This window comes from Hypanus sabinus, chromosome 2 (genome assembly GCF_030144855.1).
Source record: "Hypanus sabinus isolate sHypSab1 chromosome 2, sHypSab1.hap1, whole genome shotgun sequence".
NCBI classification, from domain to species: domain Eukaryota; kingdom Metazoa; phylum Chordata; class Chondrichthyes; order Myliobatiformes; family Dasyatidae; genus Hypanus; species Hypanus sabinus.
Window position 1 is genome coordinate 95,660,297 of NC_082707.1, and position 12,686 is coordinate 95,672,982.

The 12,686-nt window shown below is 38.3% G+C and overlaps 1 protein-coding gene across 2 annotated transcripts in view; it reads left to right on the top strand.

The window, feature by feature from the left end:
- The window catches only part of LOC132381298 (pre-mRNA 3' end processing protein WDR33-like), a 131,241-nt gene that overhangs the window by 75,031 nt on the left and 43,524 nt on the right, over positions 1–12,686 (top strand). For both annotated transcript variants that reach the window (XM_059950679.1, XM_059950685.1), the window contains exons 8-9: positions 9,352–9,478; positions 11,102–11,256. In XM_059950679.1, coding sequence (XP_059806662.1) covers positions 9,352–9,478; positions 11,102–11,256 — 282 coding nt within the window. The remainder of the gene's footprint in view (positions 1–9,351; positions 9,479–11,101; positions 11,257–12,686) is intronic.

Genomic DNA, 12,686 nt, shown 5'->3' on the forward strand with positions numbered 1-12,686 from the left:
TTCTGCCTTCCTGCTTGTTTTTTGTTTTGGCTGTTGGTTCCTTTGGTATGGTCCAAGAAAGGCCCTCATATAATAAGAACAAATGAAGCCAGTCCAATGTATTTAAAGAGAGTTCAGCTAATGGTAGTGTGTTCACCTATTTAGTATTTCTAAGATATAATTTTGACAAGTTTTTCTACTACTCAAGTTGCACAATGCACACCAAATGGAATGATGAAATATAACAAAACTTTAGGGAAAGGAGCTTTCCTAACTTGCCCTGACAATCTTCAAAACAGCATGTAAATATACCCTGGTCTTTATGACTTGCACTCTTAAACTTTTATTATCTTTTGTTGTTCTTGCATGTTTGGTTAATTTTATCTGCCACATACATGTCCAGTCCACTAGCCTTCCTGTCTGGCATGGTCATTATTCTTCAAACTCCTTGCTTTCAAGTTCCATGCCATTAGCACGTCTTGAAGATATGCTACAAACCATTACTACATCAATGCAAGTGGTGGTCCTGAAGAATATCACTGTCTTTTTTTTCCATTCATTCTAAAGATGGCAGTGTCCATTCTTTGTCCCTTGGCTGGTATCTCTGTTGGTATTGCCTGTTTAGTTTTGTTAACAAGTCCATTCTGTGACACTTTACTACCAGTAAAAGATACAAAAGTAGAAAAGCATTAGCCCTTTTCGAGTGAAAGATATAACCCTTTCTGCTTCCTAACCAAAATACAGGGTGGTTACACATAGTTGACATCTAACATACTGGTGTGGACTTCCTTAATTATGCATTCTCAATTGGCTATTAATTTTGCCCATCTGATTGATTCTGATGGTGCTGACCAGTCTGTGGGTTTATTCTTGCATCTTTTTTGGATAAAATCATAACAGTCTCAAATATTCAATGGTTTGGTCTTGTGTTTACATATTTTCCACTAAGATGTAAAGACTACAGAGAAAATTTACAAGGATGATGCCAGGATCTGAATTATAGAGGAAGGTTGAATAGGTTAGGACTGGGTTTTTTTGGTGTGTTGGAAAATGAGGGCAGATTTGATAGAGATATACAAAATTGAGGGATATAGATTGGATAAGTGCATGCCATCTTTTTCCACTGAGGTAGGGTGAGGCTGCAACTAGAGGCCATAGGTTAAGGGTAAAAGGTGAAATATTTGGGGAATGTCACCACTCAGAGGGTGGTGTGACTGTAGAATGATTTGCCAGCAGAAGTGGTGGATACAAGTTCAATTACAACAATGGGAGGGTTTATGGTGGGCTATGGTCCAGGAATGGTTCTGTAACACCAGGCAGAATATCAGTTTGGCATGTCTCATGGGGCCAAAGGACCTGTTTCTGTGCTGTAGTATTCTGACTCTTCCTTCAGCTGCATTCAGATCCAGTGACATATCTGCTGTTTGTACAGCCATCTTTTTTGGTACCTTGTTCTTCAATTTTTGCATAATCGTTATCTCAATGATTTCCCTTGACTTTGGCTTTGACAACTTCTATCTACAGTAGTAGAAATGGCAAATACTCATTTAGAACATCTGCCGTGATCTTTAAGTTTAATCACAGGTTTGATATTTGGTCCTTAACTGGCTATCTCAGTTACTACTTGTACACATAACAAAAAATTAAATTTCATTTTACATTAATTATCAGTATTCTGTGTCAATCTTTAATACTTTTTGTTTCATTTTTACTTTAAACTTTTTATATTGGTTCTTAACTAGTCATCAATATAAAATCTATCATATTTTCTATAATCTCTTCCATTATCTAGAAAACTTTCTCTCTGGCTCTCCTACCTTTCTTCATGTGGGAACTTAGCCAAACTGTTTCCTCTTTAAAGGGTATCCATTGCTCATTTGGGTTTGCTTATCAATCCTTGTTGCCATTTTATCCCAGCCAGGTCGCTGAAGTTGGCTTTCACTAATTAAGTATTTTTATTCTAGATTGCACTAACCTTTTCTATAGTTAATCTAAACTTTATCATGGAAAAAACATTTTGTCTTTATGTTCCCCTTCTGACATTTGTAATACTTGAATTGCCTTATTCCCAAAAAACAGAGATTGAGGATAACTTGCTTTTTCATTGGGCTAGGAACATACATAATAAAAAAAAGTAAGTTTTCTGGAATATGGAATCAATTTTTCACTTTGCAACATTATTACCCAGATCTTCATAACTCCAATATCATCGCGTCAAAATTCTTGCACCCATCTATCTTGAAAATGAGGTCTAGACTGTAAACCTGAGGGACAGAATTTCAGTTTGTTTTGTTTTGACAAGTTAAAGCATTCCTTGGTGCTGTTACACAGTGGTGAACCCCATCATGGATATACAATTGCAGCTTTTATGTTGTTGCCAGCAGCACTTTCTTTTATCCATGGGAATAATGTGCCCCTAGCCATTACAAATAATTTTGTAGTGTAATGTAGTGCTCATGCCATTCTCTTTTCCTATTTTTCTCTTTTGTGCATGGGCTTTCTTGTCCAGAAGTGTTTAGTAGCCACACAACTCTGGAGAGTTCAGGTCAGAATTTATGGAGTGATGAGCAGTCAGTATTTCAGGTTAAGACCTTTCATCTGGACTGAGCTAGTACCCAGTGTTGCCTTTTTTTCTAAGACAGTTTTCTGTTATCAGAACATTCCATTGTAACTATTAATGCCTGTACCTCATCTACTTGAATGCACTGTAAGGTTAACATTAGACATTCTTTCTAAATTAGATTCTCCCTAAAGCCATACAATTTCTATCACTAATACATCTTGTTTTTCCTTTTTAATGCTCCAGCTTAATGCTCCCCTCACCCTGCCAAATTGATTAAAACCTTGCCCATTGCATTTATTTGAAGAACTTGCCTCAGGTATTTGGAGACACAACCAGTCTGGCTTTTATAGAATGTTTGAAGAAAAGCTGGAGAAATTTCAAAAGCATCATTGGCTTGTTTTACAAGGGAAGGCTATCAGAGTGAGTGAGGAAAACTGGAACACCGATTGTTTCTATTGTATCTGCGAGCTTTCTATATACTAGTAGTTTCATTTCAAACACGATTGGCCACATATCCAGAGCATGTATAAGTAGCGAGTGATGAATGAAACAGAGAAAAGAGAAATAAAAGTTATTGCAACTGAGGGATACAGAACATGGCTATTGCTGGAAAATGGAAACAATCAAGAATGTTAGAAATATTCAGCAGGGCAGACAGCATCTGTGTAGAGAGGGGTGCCACCAGTGGCGAAACAGTTAGTACGATGCTATTACAGCTTGGAGCTTTGAATTCAATTCTGGTGTTGTCCTATAAGGAGTTGGTACTGTATGTCCTCCCCATGAATACGTGGTTTTCCATCAGGTGCTGTGGTTTCCTCCCACATTCCAAAGTCGTAATGGTTAATGGGTTAATTAGTTATTGTAAATTGTTAACCCCAGCAGGCCCAGACATCTCCTGACCACGATCCCTGCTGACCCTCAATGGCTCTAACAATCCAGGGCATATTCTAAACCTGGATTCCACTGCTATCAATGCGGGTTCTAGCGACCTCGGACGCCTCCAAAGTGCTGATTGTGCTCATTCCAATATGTCTATCCATGGCCATCTCCACTGCCATGATGTGGCCACACTTAGGTTGGAGGAACAACACCTTGTATTCCATTTAGGTAGCCTCCAGCTTGGCTTGATAGCATGAACATTGATTTCTTGAACTTCTGGTAATGCCCCCCCCCCCTTAACCATTTCCCATCCCTCTTTCCCTCTCTTACCTTATCTCCTTGCCCAACAATTGTTTCCCTCTGGTGCTCCTCTCCACTTTTCTTTCTTCCATGGCCTTCTGTCTCTTTCACCAATCAACTTACTTACTTACTTTACTTCATCCCTCCCCCTTCAGGTGTCACCTGTCACCTTGTGTTTTTTCTCTCTTTCCCCTCCCCCACCTTTTAAATCTACTCCTCCGTTTTTTTTCCCTAGTCCTGCTGAAGGATCTTGGCCTGAAACGTTGACTATACGTTTTTTCTGTGGATGCTGTCTGGTCTGCTGAGTTCCTCCAGAATTTTGTGTCTGTTGCATGGATTTCCAAGCATCTGCAGATTTTCTCTTGATTGTAAATTGTTCTGTGATTAGGCTGGGGTTAAATGGGTGGGTACTGCATTGGGCTGGAAGGGTCTGTTCCACACTGCATCTCTAAATAAAATAATTATTGAAATAACACTGCAACTTGATGACCTCAGAATTTGATTAAAATAGAAAATGTTGGAAATTGCCAGTTAGTCAGGCACTATCTGCAGAGAGTGAGAAAGGCTGATCAATGACCCTGCTTTTATTGTTTCCAGATCTTAAGAATCTTCATCCTTTGCTTTTCATATATGCCTGAATGATACCATTCTGACACAAACTGGAGATTACTTGATATCGGTGACTTCAGTTTTGTATCCTGAGGGCAGCAATGTGGATAGAAGAGGAGTTGGTGTTCCTGTTCGCATTGAACTTCATTGGAAAAGCTGTGGACAGAATCAGAGATTTAGTGGAGAAATAAAGTGACATAGGACTAGAAACTTAGGGTCATCTTTACAGATTGAACAGAGATGCTCTGCAAAGCCATTATCCAATTGGTGTTTGGTTTCTCTGGAGGGGTCCATGTAGTGAGCACTAAATGTAGAGTGGAAGAAGTTTAAGTAAACTATTGCTTCACCTGTAAGGCATACTTAGGTTCCCAAAAGCTAGAAAAAAGAGAGGTGATGTGCTTTGCAGTCGCTGGTTGCCATATTAAGGGAAGTGGTAGTGAATCGGACAGTTATAGAAAGGCTTGTCCATTTGGAACTCTGGGAGAGTAAGGAAAAGCTTGTGTGTTGGTATCTCATTAAAGATGGTAGAAATTATGAGGGTGATTTTTTTTTCTGGATATGGAAGCTGGAGGTGTGGAATGCGAGGACAAGGAAAGCCCTATCCCAGATGTGGATGGGTTCAAGTTTGGTTGAGAGCAAAGTCGACTGTAATGGAGAAGGAGCCATGGTTAAAATAAAGGAAGATATCTTAAATGCACTGATGAGAGAAGTCTCAACAATACAGGTTGGACAAAGCCAAAGCAAACTGGGAGGAGGTGTGATCAAGATATATGTGAAGTCTGTGAATTTGTAATGGCTATTTGTAACTCAGCTTTGCCTTGTGATGGTGATATAGAGGTCTAGAGGAAGGGGAGAATTAAAAAATAAGAAAATTACCCTTTGGTAACATTCTCGGTGCTCTGTAATTTTGCAGTTTGTGACTTTGAATAAATAAATCAATACTATCTTTTACTCCATAATCATATAATTACATCATAAAATATTTAATGTCACTTAGTCACAGAAAATATCGCTTCTGAAAATGTCTTAACTTGTATTCAGCACATGCTAAAAATAAATCCACGTTAACAAGATGAGAAGCTTTAAAATATACAGAAGTTGTCCACATTATCTTCGAACTGCTCCTCAACTCTACAAAGCCTAACTTAATTTCTTGTTATACTTAGTAGTCTTGCATCATGGATTATTTCAGTCATGTAAATCCCAGCTAAATCATTAAACTATTGGGGATTGTAGAATGTTGAAACTTGGGGAAAAGTGTAAAATTGCATACAACATAAACCAAGTATGAGATAACATAGAGCCTTTCTAAGTAGCTTTGCAAGTCCCGTACATTGCTGGCATCACTCTTTTGCACATTGACGATTGTTCATCCAGTCATCATGTGTCATTGTACAGAATTAGCTCCATAAATTCTATCCTATGATATTCTTTCTTCCATTCCTTATCAAAAACAGTATTAGGGTAAAGTATGCTATTAAATGATCCATATTTGCATTAAATCAAGAATCAATGTTTAGTTCGTAATTTTTGTTCCAGCAACAGCAGTTGTAGATTTTGAAAAGCAGTTCATAACATTGTAGCTGGTTCTGAAGTACAAAGTTCCAGGTTCAAGTCCATCCACAGGAATTTAATCAAATTTCTTTGACCAAATCACAGGCTCAACCCTCCCCACCATTGAGAACATCATCAAGAGGTGGTGCCTCGAGAAAGCACCAGTGCAGTATTGAGGGAGTGCTTAACTTTGGGGATGCCACCTTTCAGATGAGATGTTCCCACCAAGGCTCTCTGATGGGTAGCAAAGGTTCTTTACTAAAAGAAGAGCAGGATGAATTTTGATCAACTTGGATAAATTGGGCATCAAAAAGATTTTAAGAGTTGTTGGAGAGGAAAGTGCAATCTTGGAGCAAAGTTTTAGTATGTGTTTAAAGAATCAGATTTATTATCACTGACATATGATATAAAATGCATTGTTTTGTAGGCATACAGTATGAGACATAAAAATCTATAAATTACTCAAATAATATTAGAATAAAAGTGCAAAACATAGTGCAGTAATGAGGTAGTGTCCATGGATTTCACCTGCAAGCCATTTTATTTAAATTGAGCATTTGCATTTTTTGATATTTTACTTCCAACTTTAAATAACCAATGGGTTAGATGAGTTAGGACTTTGTACATTCTCTAAGTGAATTTGGTGAATAAACTCTGTTACCTAATTCCTGTGAGTTTAGTGAACTCATTTGGATGTTTGTGATATGGTTATACAGTTGAAAGAGAAAAAATCGTGACACCTTTGCAATTACCTGCTTTTCTGCATTACTTGCTCATAAAATGTGGTCTGATCTTTAAGTCACAATAATAGACAAACTCAATCTGCCTAAGCTAATTGCACGTAAGCAATTGTACTTCTAGTCAATACTGAGTACATCATTTAAAGAATCGCAGCCTAGGTTCAAAAAAGTGTGTGAACCTCGGGGGTAATGCCATCAAAAAAAGATATTTGAAGTCAGATATTACAATCAATGAGAAGAGATTGGAAGTGTGAGTTGTAAAGGTCCCCTGCCCTTTTTAAAAAAAAAGACACACAAAATTAGGTTACTGACAGACCGTGCTCTTCTAAAGAAAGATCTGTTTATGTGCACCATGCCTTGATCGGAATAATTTTCTGAGAATGTTAGAAGAATTGTAGAGATGTGTGCAGCTGGAGAAAGCTACAAAAATATTTCTAAAGATCTGAGTGTTCATCAATCCACAGAAAGAGAAATTGTCTACAAATGGAGGAAATTCTGTACTTTTGCTATTCGCACTAGGAGTGGGTATCCTGCAAAAATCACACCAGGAGCACAACGTGCAATGCTGAAGGAGGTGAAATAGAACCCCAGGGTAACAGCAGGAATTTCTAGAACTTACTGAAGTCTCTGTTTATGTGTCCACTATAAGAAAAAGACTGAACAAGAATGGTGTTCATGGAAGGACACCACGGAGAAAACCACTGCTCTCCAAAATATATTGCTGAACGTCTCAGGTTTGCGACAGACCATGTTCTACAACGCTTCTGGGACTTTGTTCTGTGGACAGCTGAAACAAAAGTTTAGTTTTTTGGCAGAAATGCACGTTATGTTTGGAGGAGAAAGGGTACTACACGCCAACACCAAAACCTCATCCCAACTGAGAAGCATGGTGGAAGGAGCATCATGGTTTGGGGCTGCTTTGCTGCTTCAGGGCCTGGGAACAACAAATTCAAAATTGTACCAAGGCATTTTACAGGAGTCTGTCAGGGTAGCAGCCATCACCTGATGCTGGATGATAGAAGTTGCATGATACAACAAGGCAATGATCTGAAACACCAGAGTAAATCTATCCATGTTATTGTTTGGCCTTAGAAACTGATTGCATGTTTCAACGGTAAACCTGACAATCAGTATCTATAAGTGTGTGACTGTTAAGGCCAAAAGATGGTATGGATAGATTTGATAACAGTCACAAAGCTTCCATAGTCATAAGAGTAAATCAACAGAATGCTTGTGTTTTGGAATGGCCAACTCCGAGTCCAGACCAATTGAGATGCCATGGCATGTCCTGAAGAGAGCTGTTCATGCAAGGTATCCCAGAAGTATTGATGAACTGCTTGAATAACCTTAAGTTTTTCCTCACCATTGTGCAATTCTAATCAGCAGCTACAGGAAATGTTTGGTGGAGATTATTGCTGCTGATGGAGGTTATACCAGTTATTAAGTACAAGGACTCGCATACTTTCCTGAGCATGGACTGAATGATTCAACAATGTGTTCAATAAAGACATGAAAGGTACAATTGTTTAGGCAGTTTGTGTTTGTCTATTATTGTGACTTGGAGGAAGATCAGAACACAGTTTATGAGCAATTAATGCAGTAAAGCAGGTAATTGCAAAGGATTCTCAAACTTTATTTTGCAACTGTAGATGAAAGATGGGGATTTTCTGAACCAGGTTAGCTTGTCTTTTCTTTGCTTTGATTTAATTTGCTGTATATTGCTAAGAGGAAGGGTAATGTTACTTAATGAGCTTAGTAGAAAGATGGACTGCAGTGTGGCTGGCCATTGCTGGGGTTAAAGTACGTTTCAGAAGTACAAAGGATGAGTTTTTTGTGTCGGGTTAATAAGACAGTTACTATATGGTCACAGGACGTGAAGCCAGTTTGATCTTATGCTGTTGTAGCCCATACACTTAAAGGTTTGACGTGTTGTGCATTCAGCGATGCTTGTCTGCACATCACAGTTGTAACGGGTAATTATTTGAATTACTGTTGCCTGGTGTCAGCTTGAACCAGTGTGGCCATTCTGCTCTGACTTCTCGTTAATAAGACATTTTTGCTCCCTGGATGTTATTTGTTTTTCACACCATCCTCTATAAACTCTGGTGACTTGTGCATGAAAATCCCAGGAGATCAGCAGTTTTAGAGGTACTCAAACTGCCCCATCTGGCACCAACAATCATTGCACAGTTGAAGTCGCTTAGGTCACGTTTATTCCTCATTCTGATGTTTGTACTGAATAATTGAACCTTTTAACTGTTCTCCATGCTTTTATTCATTGAGTTGCTGCCACGTGATTGGCTGTTTAGATACTTGTATGATTAGACATTTGCAAGTGTACCTAATAAAGTGGCCACTGAGTGTAAGTGCCAAACTTATTTATTTATTGGTTGATTGAGATACAGTGTGGAATAAGCCCTTCTGGTACTTTGAGCCAAACCGCCCAGCAGCCCCCAATTTAATCCTAGCCAAATTATGGAACAATTTACAATAATCAATGGAAACCCATGCAGTCATGGGAAGAATGGACAAGCTCTTTTCAAGCACAGCAGGAAATGAACCCAGGTGCCTGTACTGTAAAGCAATGTACTAACCACCACATGCCACTGTGCCTCCCCTTTTCTGATCATGTGGATTGATTGACTGAGTTCCAAGTGCAGTTTAAAGAGAAGGTTGTAAAGTAGTTTGCTTTGAATAATACTTGTAATATATTTGTGCTCTCACTAGGACATGGTGCTGATGTGAAGTGCGTGGACTGGCATCCCACCAAGGGATTAGTAGTATCTGGAAGTAAAGACAGTCAGCAGCCAATCAAATTCTGGGATCCTAAGAATGGTCAAAGTCTTGCAACACTGTAAGTCTTGATGGTTTCAATGTAAATACTGTTCACAATATATTGCTCTCTAGGCCACTAATGGGATTAACTCAGCTAGAAGGCTAGCAGGGAGAAAGTATTTCCATTGAAGCTAAAGAGGAATTTCAAGCTTTTAATTTCCTGGCGTCTCAGCCAGCAAAATTTGAGACACAAACGAAGGAAAGTATTGATTCTGTTTAATGGATTCTGCATTGTTAAGCTCTGGCCTATTATGGTCCAGACAGCAAAGCAATATTTCGGTTCTATTGCGGTGGACTAGAGTTACGGTATTTCTCAGTTGAAAAAGAAAATTTCAAATAAGTCATGATTTAGATACTGATCACAGTTGAGGCATGTTATTAGTCACTCACATAATTTCTTCCTGGCGTGTATTCCAAATTAGAAACATTTACTATTATTTTTGGCCATTACTGTGGTATTTATTGCTACAGGAACTGGGAGTAACATATGGTACCTGTTGTGCAGTCAGGTCCAGGTTTGAAGCATAAAGAGAGAACAGAGCTCTGGGAACTGTCAGCTAAGAATAGAGGGTTGAGGCTCTGTAGGCAAGTGTGTGTCTGAGAAAAGGAGCAGCAGACTGCAGATTTTGTTACAGTTTTTGTAGGAGATTAACTGCTGAGCATAAAAAAGGGTATATTCCAAAGAATGCAGTGAATATGTAATTTGTATTGGAGGATTGTAGGCAGGTAGTACAATACCTGGGATAGTAAATATGCAGCTTGACATACTATGTAATGTATTCATGGCTGCAGGTAAAAGTACATGATACTGGGAAAAGAATTTTGTGTTGTATTAAGTAGTTGTGCAGATAATTGCAGTACAGGAGTAATGACTTAATAGATGGAAAAGATTAATTTTAAGTAATCTTCCAGTTTTGAGCACTCAGTTTAAAGGCATCAGACACCCTAGTATGGTATTAACTAGGATAGGGAGAGAGTTAAGATGTTGGACAAGTAAAACATAAACAAAAATTGAGGGAGGGGATTTAATAGTAGACTTTGTTTACTATTTAGAATTCCATTAAGTAAGTTGGGAAATTTTGCTTTCTCTTGTAGTTGCAAGCCACAATTTAAAAACATTTCAGTGAGATTAGATATTAGGCAAAATTTCTGTTTGTTGAAGTGTGGGTTGTTTTTACTGATGGTGCATTATTTGGTCGGGACAGAGATGATTGTACCAAACATTTAGATGCTTATAGAAGCCAAGATCATTGCAAGGTTTTTGGATAAAAGCAGAATAGTGAGATTATTTTAGTACTGCTTCTTTAAAGAATGACTTCCTTATGTGCTGTACCTCTGCCGTATGGACGAAGATTGCTGCATTGTTAGAAAAACCTAAACTGGTTCACTATCTTCCGGGAAGAAATCTTAATATTTTTACCTAGTCCAACCCTGGAAATATAGTTGATTCCTAACTACCACCCTAGAAATGGGCAAAGTCCAGTCCTACCACTGATTTCCACATTCCATAAATGTGAAAAAAATGTTGACATTTGTACCATTGACCTGTTTGAAATAATGGTTAAATTCATTGTGCTTTGCAGTGTTAGATTGGTAATTGTGTTTCAGTAGTTCAAACTCTGATTATGATGTTTCTTCACAGTCATGCTCACAAGAACACAGTCATGGAAGTTAAATGGAATCAGAATGGTAACTGGCTTCTCACAGCATCGCGTGACCACCTCTGTAAAATGTTTGACATTCGGAACTTGAAGGAAGAGCTTCAAGTCTTCCGAGGACACAAAAAGGAAGCTACAGGTCAGTAACAGTTGTCTTTACCAAATCTGTGGATGTTAGGAGCACAGACTTCTAGAGTCAAACAAAATCCTAAATTCTCATAATATGTGTGCTGAGCACAATGCCTAATCTAAATTTCTGCCCATATCCCTCTATTCCCTGTAAATTCATTCATGTGCCAATCTCCCTTAAACTTTCTACTGAGTTGATGAGGGACCCAAACTTGGTGTTTCATAGAGCAGAATGTGCTCATTAAACCCAATCAGGTGTAACGATTGTCTATGGTTGCAATGTATATGACCATATATAAGATATTTGGCAAAATCCCTTAGAAGAGATTGTCACTGCTGTAAATCACATGTGATGGAAAGCATTTTGTTAATGTGGCGAAGAAACAGGTTGAGCATCAGGAAGTAGGGACTAAGGATGGTAGCTAGGTACTGCTTGTGGCAGGAGGTTAACGGCGTCCTGGAAGTTGATGGAAACATGAAGTTACAAGGATTTATTAAACAAATAGGAAGAACAGTGGGAATTGGAAGGCAAAAGTGATATCAACACTGAGCCTAAATTTTCAAAATGGGGAAATACTATAAATATTGTAGGCTCGATGTGATGTACATCATAAGGCTGTTTATATATCATAAGGAATGAAAAGAGGAAATTTTACTAGAAACTGAAGGTGGTCGAATTTGGAGCTCCTTTTTTGCTGCATGTATACTCTACATCAGCATGTTTATCCAAATTTGTGTTTCTCTCATAGTTTTCACAGGATTTTGTTTTTATTTACTAGTTCACTTGAATGTGAATGGAGCTGTATCCTAGGCCAAACTGGATAAAGATGACCTGTTTCCTTCCCAGATGGCTTTTGGAACAGCCCTGTAGTTTCAAGGTTACCATTAATGAAGCACACCTTTCAAAGGATTCAAGCTTGTGATTCCAGATCAACACTGAAAATTCATGGATATTGGTCCAATAACTCAGCCATTATTCTGCCATGCCTTGTCAGTGATTACCTGTTTTAAGTTTTATTTTTTCCTTGGGTTTCAACAATACCACAGAACCCAACATATTGATATTGAGGTTGGGAGCCTATTTTGTGTCCAGTTTGGAGTGTTGAATCCATTTTGTATTCTATTGGTGTCTTGGTTGGTCTTTCATTCGTTTAATTTGTCCACAGCTATCAAACTGAATAGATTGAATGGAAGAAAATTATCTGCCCTTGATACTATGTTAAAGGAGACTAAGTTCCATCTTGTCACATAGAGGATTAAGTAGTGACAAATACTTGCTTCAGTGTTTCAAATAAAAACATTCCATGCTAATCAACCCTATAGAGTCAACCAGGACTAGAAGTGGGAGGGGTGGGGTGTGGCAGCTTCTTCCTGTTTTCCTAAACAGTACAGCTTAATGATTTTAATGTTACAGTGAAATAAACCAACACAAAAATAACT